Here is a 9,511-nt window from a genome sequence, read left to right as displayed (position 1 = left end):
TTATGTATTGTAACCAGAATCTCCTGGAGGGAGAGCGTGATAGTTATATATAGATCTATATTGGTTTTGATAAACCCACACCTGAGTTGCATGCAACAGCTAGACCGGCAGGTCTGAGGTGACAAATGTCATAACATTTCCGACGCCTGAAGAACGTCGTTTCAGGCCAACTAGGTCATAGCATGGTTATAATAACTCATAGAAAGTATTAACAAACATAGGAATTTACGGGAATTTCATTGAAATCAAACGCGTTTATGTCGATTTAAACTCACATTATTTTCTATAAGTAAGAAAGGTTACTTATACGTTTCGGTCTTTGGATATAAGACTACATTACACATTTTAAGGAAAATATCGGATTTTTCTGGAACAAACATTACATTTACGAGACAAGGTTTTCATAATTGCATACAAAAGCTTATGAACTCACCAACCTTTGTGTTGACACTTTTTCAAACAACTTGTATTCTCAAGAAATCGCTAAACAGGTAACCAAGTACTTTTGAGGATGGGACGTTAAGGCGTCAAACATTTCATATTTTGTCAACATATTGTAATTGATTTAGAAACATGTAATTCATACAATGATGTAACTCTTTCAATTATATATATGTTGGTTGTGTTTGCTTGAATTACTATTCCCAGTTGTGGTTATGATACCATACATGAAGTCCTCCACCCCCAGACGTTTCCGCCATCCTTGGTTTGGGGGTGTGACAGGAACCTTCTCCCTCCTCCATTCTTCTGTCCTGAACTGCAGACATGAACCGTTGCTCTGAACCACGATCCGGTTTGTTGGAGAAGCTGAAGTGGATCTGGTTTCAACGGATCCACCGGAGCGCCACCGGAGCGCCACCGCCTAAACCACCATATTCCTTCTTCTTCGCTTGGTGAAGATCAGCTTGTTCATCACCTCCCTCCAACTCTACTTCTCTAGTCGAAAGCCATCTCCCACCATCGGAAACCATCTCCCACCATCAAAAACCACCTCCCGACGTCGGAAACCACCTCCCGACGTCTGTCATCTTCCTGAACCACCTATCTCTGTTTGTCCTCTTCCCGAACCATCTCCCTTCGCCTATCCTCCTCGAAGAAAAGGTTCTAGCCTCGTTTCACCGACAACCCGATCCGAAACTCCGATTTCACCATATATGAAGCAGAAGGCTAAAAGATATGGTGGCATGCGGCGCTTCTTGTGTTGTTGATAGTCGCTTGGTTGGTTCATGAAGCCATCGATTTCTCTGGTTAAATCATTTGATTACTGGTGTCGCATTCTTCAAAGTTGTGTTTGGAGTCACCGAATATATGAATCACATCAGTATTAGAAGTGGAAGGCTGACCAGTAGCTTCCGCTTCTTCTCTTTGCTAGGATCAAGCTCAACTCCTCTAGACCACTGATGATTAAATGAAAAATGACGTATTCAATCTATGTCATTATACCTGTCGTTAAAGTGATAGACAGATATAGTGAAGGTGGAAACTGAGAGACAGGTAGTGGAGATTCATTTTTGTGCAGTAGTGAAATGGTGGAGCCGGAGGTGTCGAAACCGGAGGGAGCCAACAAAGAAGATGTCGCCGGAAGAGAAGATATCTTCGTTGTTGTGGTAATGCTGAGGAGGTGAGACAATTCTCTATTTTGACTTTTCAAAATTAATAATTAGGTTAAATTTTATTTGGGCTGGAAAAATAATAGAGAAATTTTGGGCTAATAGTAATGGGTTTAATACGTGTTTGAAAAAGACAAAGATAATATCCAAATAAAACCCTACATATTTGAATAATTGTTGTTTAACTTTCAAAACGCAATAACTAGTTATTTATATGACGACATTAAATCTTAAATACTACTAAAAGAGAACCTTAAATTCTAATCTTAAGAAATCAGAACCCTTCGTTACATTTCAATCCTTAGTTTCTAACCCTTAGATTATTTGCTCACATCTGCTACTCATAAACCTTTACACGCTTATCTCTTCTTTCCTTCATCATCTACCCTCTTTCTCTCTCTTTCAATTGTAACCTAATTTTACTTCAATCATGCAAGAATCGCCATGATCTTCTTACTTTCTCCCTCCCTTTTTCTCTAAACCTAATCGCTTCCTTCAATCGACCCCATCGATTTCATACATCAAATCGATCCTAGATAAGTCTTCTTCCCCACTACTATGTGTTCTTCCTCGGACGATAGAATCTTGCCTCTAAGTCCTGTAATTATGATCGTTGACGATTTTGATTCTATAACCGAATGGGTTTTTCATCTTTCATGTTTTCATTCAGAAATTGGAGTTTAATTGGAGAATTGTTATGGCAACGATAATAGGGTTCTTCGGTTCTGCTGCTGCTCTATGTTTTTACTTTCTCTTTTCCGATTTCATATCTAAGTAATGAATATTCAAATCTACAATATTTCTTGAGTTTTCTGAGTGTACGTTTTCACTTTTCAAAAATAGGTTCAGACTACGTTTTCACTTTTGTCTGCTTCAAACCTACGTGACATTGAGGTAAAGTTATTAAAGGGCTCATCTGTGTACCAAGCAAAGTTCCATCTGGTGTTCCTAGAAGGCTCTGTATCCAACTCTTATGGGATTATAAATCTTTATACCATTGGACTGTAATCAAGGTATATTTTTGCAAATTTCTGTTTACTTTGGAGAAAAATCTTGCATCCTAACCTTTAATTTCTTATAATTGACTTGTAGGACATGGGAAAGGTTCCTCTGGTTTATATCTTGGCTGCCTTCATCCTAGCTGTTATGATGCTGGGATCTATTTCTTTGACCTTAGCGTTGCTTCAACCTGTGATGATTATAATCTTATCAAACTTACTGATGGAATTACTCTTCATTAAAAGTGTAACACTATTCAGGTTTGTTAATTGCAATTTTATTAAAGATAATAATGAAGCGCCAATTTTCCATTATTCAGGTTTGTTAAAAGATTCAAACTGTAAATATTTCTTTACATATATCATAAAAGGATCATAAAACATATGATACAAATGTTACAAATGTTTTTTTAGTGGGAGGCTCTTGCTCTGTTGCTTATTGGAATTAGCGTAAATCAAATGCAAGCTTTACCTGAGGGAAGTAGTAGAATGGGTGTGCCACTTGAAATGGGTGCATATATCTACATATTCAATTTTGTAAGTTGTATTTTTTTACCATTATATATCTTAATTTTTATATATCTACAAAAACATTAATCAATTTAACTTCTGTAAAGGCAACTGTTCCATCTTTGGCTTCTGTCTTCAATGAATATGCACTGAAAAGTCAATATGACACAAGCATATACCTTCAGGTGATCTCAATATTATATTAGTTAAAGTTTCTTTATATTTTGTGTTGTAATTTTATATCCTGTTGTTCGATTAAAAAATTTGTTTTTGTATGGATATGGTGCTATATTCAGTTTTCTTGGGATACTTGGAACAGTTGTTATCAAAGGTAATTACAAAAAAATTGTAAAGAGTAATTTGGTCTTTGAACAACAAAATAATGGAAGTGAAAGCTTATGCAAAACAATTATATTATTATTTTTTAGGCCCTGAAAGCTTTTATATTTTGCTTGGACGTTCAAAAGCTACTATGCTTTTGATTATAAACAATGCAGGGCAAGTTATTTTATCCTCATTTTTCTTCAAATATGCAGGTAAAGTAAAATAAATAAATTATATTTCTTTCACAAAAACGCAAAATATAATTTATTTATATCTTTTGTTTGTGTCATGCAGATACAATTTTAAAAAAGTATTCATCAACTATAGCAACAATTTTCACAGGCTTTGCATCTGCTACTTTGTTTGGTCATACTTTGACTATAAATTTCTTGCTAGGAATTTCTACTGTTTTCATTTCAATGCACCAGGTATGTGATTCCGATGGAATTGGAATTCAAGATGCAGGTGTGAATATGTTTGTTTTTTTCATTTTTCTTTAATAAATATTTTGAGTACTTATATATAAAATCTATAACACTTGCTTTTTTTTTTCAAGCTATTCATCGTTTAGATTCTGATGCAACACAGCCACTTCTTCCTACTTAAGTCAACAGTTGACTTTTGAAATGAAAGAAGATAAATAAAAATATGAGTTACTTGTCACGTATATGGTTTATGAGGTTTAATGTATTTTGGTTAGTAGATTATTGTTGATATAACTTATAAGTTGTGTTTTTGAAGGTGAAAAAGAGATGTTTTTAGTTTTTACATATGCTATACTATGGCTCTATTGCTCTAACTTTGTCATTTTATAAATTTGTCTTATTTTAGTCATTTGCACCTTCTGTGGGTGAACTTCAACACCCAAACTCGTGGCTCTGGCTGCTGGTTTCCATTAGCTCTAACACAAGGTTTGGGTGTTGCATTTACCTTGAGGCGTTTTATTATTTTCCATTCAAACTACATAGTTTTCAAGATTTTGTTTTGAAATAAGAAGGTTGGAATGACAAACCCAAAAAATGAAGGTCAACTTTGTTCTAGATTCGTGTTGTAATAATGGATGCCAGGTTTTATCTATGAAGCTTTCATAAGTAAAGTATCTTTTTTATAGGTTAATAAGGATCTTCAGTTGGCTAAACCTTAGACTCAAGGAAAGGGAAGGTTCTAATGTTATTGGATGTTAGCTATTTTTCCTCAATAGGAAATGTAAAATCAGAGGTATAGTGTGTTGATCTTTATGATCATATCCCGGTTGCATATTGAAATTATGGTTATTCTTTTTTGTGTCTTTTCTTTAATAATCCTCAAATGGAACTCACTAACTTTAATGAAAATAAGAATGGAATTGAATTGAGTTCCTTTTGTCAATCACAATGAATGGTAAAATCCATCAAATATGGAATTTAATGGAATCTGATGGAATTGAATTTTTTCCATCGAATCAAAATCAAAAACTAACACGCCTCATTATTTCTTTGGCTTTGTTGCAGGTCTGTTTTATCTATCTTCCCTTCAATGACATTAAAAAAAACGCTTCATTTTTGCACCTGAAATTGAAGAACTACTGTTGAACTGTGAGCATCTTCTCATCATTTTTTTTTTGCTTTTGTTTGCTATCAATTTTGATTTTATGGTTTAACAGGTTTGAGATTTTATATTTCAACTAGGTTATAACCCACGTTAAATGTGGGGAACGCATAAAAAAAATACAAATGTCTATAGATATTGCATAATAATTGTAAAAAAAGTTATGGTTATTGGTATTATTGAAATGTTTAGAAAATATATTGAAATCGATAAATATCAATATTAATTGAAGGACCTCTTTGCATACAACATTTTTTGTTTTATTAGTTGAATGGTTTTCCTCGTCACATATGGTTATGATATTGGTATATAAGCATAAGAATTCTAATTAGACGTTCCTTCCATAATAAGATTATTTAATTTAAGCTTATATTGACAACCAATATACTTTTTTTTTCCTTGCATTAAATTTTGACAACTATTTTATTTATTCAAATAAAGTCATAAAGTATAATTTATGGAATGTTAAATGTTATATGGATTTAATTTTAGTATATCATCAATGAAATTTTTTTCTAAATCATGATTGGTTTATTTTAAATTGATTATGAATATAAGTGCTAGCTTTTATTTTTGTTTTTATTTATTTGGTGTTCGCAAGGACTTTACATTAGTTTTGATGCAACTTTGAATAATTTTAATATATCATCAATGTAATTTGGTATATCTTTCAATTGTATGAAATATCAAATAATGACATTTCATTACTATTGTGATAATTTAATTTATATATTGCATTTTTACTAATCTTAACGATCTTATTTTTTTCTAATAACCATAACGCTTCTACTAATTGTACTTACAAATCTCCTAATATTTTATAATTTTTATCTTACTTTATAATTTTCATAACTATACTATTTACAAGATTGACTGTCTTAGCAGTTAGGTTTTTTTTCTTAATCTACTCAATTTTATATTTCATTGCACAATATCATCGTTTGTATGTCTTCTGAAATTTCATTTTAAAAATGCTTAATGTTTACATCTTGATGTTTTTTTTAATAAACTTGTGTAATATTTATGGTATATTTATCTTGTTTGAATTAACATTTACTTCCTTCACTGAATTTAATTCCTCATTAAACGGATATATTTTGGAAAGTAATAATTATAATGGGGTGAAATTATGGATGAAATTCCTGAAGAAAATTATTTTTGAGGGAATTGTATTTTGTAAAGTATAATACTAAGATAAAATTCGAAATATGTATATTTTTGTGTAAATTTATAAATTTTATTGTTACTATATAAAAGTAAAACAAAGTAGGTTGGTAAGTTAAATAAAAAAATAATTTCAATGAACATATGTAACTAAAAAATGGAATTTGGAAATGAAAATTTAAAACTTAAAAGTATGAAGACATGTGATAAAAAAAGTGTGAAAGAGCTTTAACCACATTTGACTAATTTGTTAATGAGAATATCATAAATGGACCATCTTATAATGATCAAAAAATTATTTCCTGTATGACAAAAAGTGAATTCTATAATTAATGGATTCGAATTGTTTTAAGTAATGCTAAAATAAACATGTATATTGAAGTGTAGATGAACATGTCATTTTCATGCAAACGACATGTTTTATGGTATCATGTAGAAAAATACTTTAGAAAATAAAATGTTTTAAACATATATACTTAACTTAGATCCTGATCTACCAGGTTCATGAACCGTTTCTCCCTTAAATTTTCAATAATCACTTTCATGAGATTAGTCGACACAACCTGACCAAGAAAATCTAGAATAAAAAATAAACGGTTGTTGTATTATAAATGTGTAATACAATAAATATTTATGTGTAGATAAGATAGAATGTTAAAATAAACTCTTACTAAATGCAACACGAGTGTCCAGATTCATGGTTATCAAATCCTAGAAAGTCACAAAATTATAAGGATTCACCGTAATAGCAAAATTATTTGATATATGAACTTTGGTTGTTTTGTAGAAATTATTCTTATGCTTATGATCAACCAGCATGTAATCTCTTTCATTAATGGTTCTACCAAGACTACTAATTTCCCTTATAGATCCTTCAACAAAGAGGGCTTCAAACGATCTAATGAGATTTTTTTTACTGTTGTTTGTATTTTAGTGTCATGTAAGTGAAAAAAAATGGTTAAGTTTAAAATTTCATAAATTAAAAGCAACATAATAATAAAAAGAAAAAAATGTACCTACTCGTAAATTAAAATCATGTCCAAATTGCTCAACACGTTTGGATTGTATTTTAAGTTTGCTTCCAGAGCAAGAGTACGTGAACACGTATGTTTCAGGTTTACTTGGATGCATTGATGTCAACAACCTTATCAAAGACCATCATCAAAGATAAATCATGTATAAGCCTTTTTTCATCACATGAGTTCCTTTACCTAATTTTAAATAGTAAACTTTTAAGTATTTCAGTATTTGTACAAATGTTGTTTATGCAAACGACTTTTATTATTGATGAACGAAAACATACACGCATAAAATCTCTTAATCCCAAAACATGTATAAACTCTTGATCCCCGAAGCCCTTACTTTTTATTTAAAATGTCAATTTGGTTTCTTTTCAATGGATTATAAACATCGCCAACCAGAGCCCCACCAATGAAATAACTATTAGTGCTAAATCTTTGCAACATATACTTTCAAAAGCTATAATTTTGACAATTTTAATCTTTATTGAACTGTATAATTGTCTGTTTTCATGTGGTGCAACTTATTACTCAGTGATTCAACTCAGCACACCTTTATTTTAAGTTTGTGACCTACAAAATATGATTTTTTTTATTGTGATTGATTTCAGATCGAGAGATTTGACAATCCATTTTATGTGGGTTAGTTTCGGTTACATTGTAAAAATATTTACTGATTGTTTTCTTTAGTTTAGATTTTTTGAGCAAACTTGTCACAACTGGAAATTTTGTGTCATGTAATCTATACACTCAAGCTAATGTGAATCAAAAGCTTAAGAACATGTGTAACACCTATGATTATGACTTCAAAAACTTCAAGTAAATACATCATACAAAGTACTACAAATAGTCATCAAACAATTGGAGACCTTAGAAGTCCTTGTTTAAGTCCATTTTGGACTAGGACTTCCCTATTGGATTCAAATGGACCAATAAGCTTCCAATTAGACTATCATGGGCTTAGAACCCTAATTGGGCTCTAATTGGACCCACACTAAATTATTTCATCATTTTGGGCCATGATGGGCCTAGAATGAAATGAATTAAAAGCCTTGATACATGAATAACCTAAACTAGTCCAACAAAAATGGAAAAATCATACAACATTCTTTTAGACTTAAAACATACCCAAGATTAACTCAAATATTGGGCTTAGGAGCAAAAGGCCCAAATTTCTTTTTTTCCTCCATGTTTTCGGCCCAATGCCCAAGCCCAAGAGAAAATGGAAGTGTTGACTTTGGATGCCACCTCACTATTACCCAAAGGATATCCATGCATTGTATCTCATTCTTCCATGCAAACATCACTTCAAAATCACTTCTCTTCTCTCCTCTCTCTCACTCTCGGCCACAAGCACACACACACACCACAAAAATCTCTTCCTAACTCTCTAAGTCTTGAAGAACAATCCTCCCTCTCCACTTAAAGATCTCGAAATTTAGGAAGCATTCAAGAGGAAATTTCCACAAAATTCTTCATCTAAGGTAAGATTATGCTTGGATCTATGACTTAGATTCTTTTTGTTATAAAATTCTTTTCCTAATCCATGCAAAAATCATGATCTTACACCCTAGAAACACTCAAACTCGAGATCTTCAAGGAAAGAGTGCTAAGGCCAAAAATCACCAAGTGTTCTTCCATATTCTCTTCAAAAACCGAAACTACATCCTAAGGTGAGCTTCATAGCCCCTATTTTCTGTTTTTATGAGTTTTGTGGGGGGGGGGGAATACAAGTGAAATTGTAGATCTATATGTGTTTTGTATGCCTTGTATGATTTCCATGCTTACATGTATGCTTTTGTGTGCTATAATGTTGGATCTAGCCATAAAACCCCTCAAAACCGAGATATATCTTATGTTAAATGATTTTAGCATCAAATGTATTTCTACATACAAAGTGTTTCAAGAAAAATAGCTAAGTGGTTTAGTAACAATTTTCTTTAGGCTAAAAACACAAATTTTGGGCCTAAAATGTGAAAAATACAAAATTAAGGGCCCAAATTGACATATCACGAATTCTGATGGATGAAGTGTGTCAAAACAGTTTCAATAAAACAATTTCTGGAAATATACTCATTTAGAGGATTAGAAACATAAATTTCAAGCTTAATGGGCTAAAAATGACAATTTCGGCCCAATGAGGCCCATTATGCGAATTTTTCTGTTTTGGAGGGCCAAAACTGTGATTTTCTGTAAAACAGTGGACCATAAGTGATCCAAGTCCTTTTCAAAGGTTTAAAATGCTTTTTAAATTTAAAAAGGACCAAAGTTGCAAAAATTTTACAATTTGGGCCAAAAT

At 31.9% G+C, this 9,511-nt stretch overlaps 1 protein-coding gene across 1 annotated transcript; it reads left to right on the top strand.

Moving 5' to 3' along the window:
• The first annotated feature begins 1,526 nt into the window (after nucleotides 1-1,526).
• LOC111916287 (CMP-sialic acid transporter 2) lies at nucleotides 1,527-4,360 on the top strand. The gene is made up of 9 exons (XM_042899725.2): nucleotides 1,527-1,607; nucleotides 2,454-2,565; nucleotides 2,703-2,801; nucleotides 2,870-2,928; nucleotides 3,023-3,145; nucleotides 3,226-3,301; nucleotides 3,378-3,449; nucleotides 3,547-3,654; nucleotides 3,737-4,360. Exons 1-9 carry the CDS (start codon nucleotides 1,527-1,529, stop codon nucleotides 3,940-3,942), a joined length of 936 nt encoding a protein of 311 aa, XP_042755659.1. The 3' UTR covers nucleotides 3,943-4,360.
• Nucleotides 4,361-9,511: the final 5,151 nt, after the last annotated feature.

Source organism: Lactuca sativa, chromosome 2, assembly GCF_002870075.4.
Source record: "Lactuca sativa cultivar Salinas chromosome 2, Lsat_Salinas_v11, whole genome shotgun sequence".
Lineage (NCBI taxonomy): Eukaryota > Viridiplantae > Streptophyta > Magnoliopsida > Asterales > Asteraceae > Lactuca > Lactuca sativa.
This window is presented reverse-complemented; position numbering and strand designations above follow the sequence as displayed.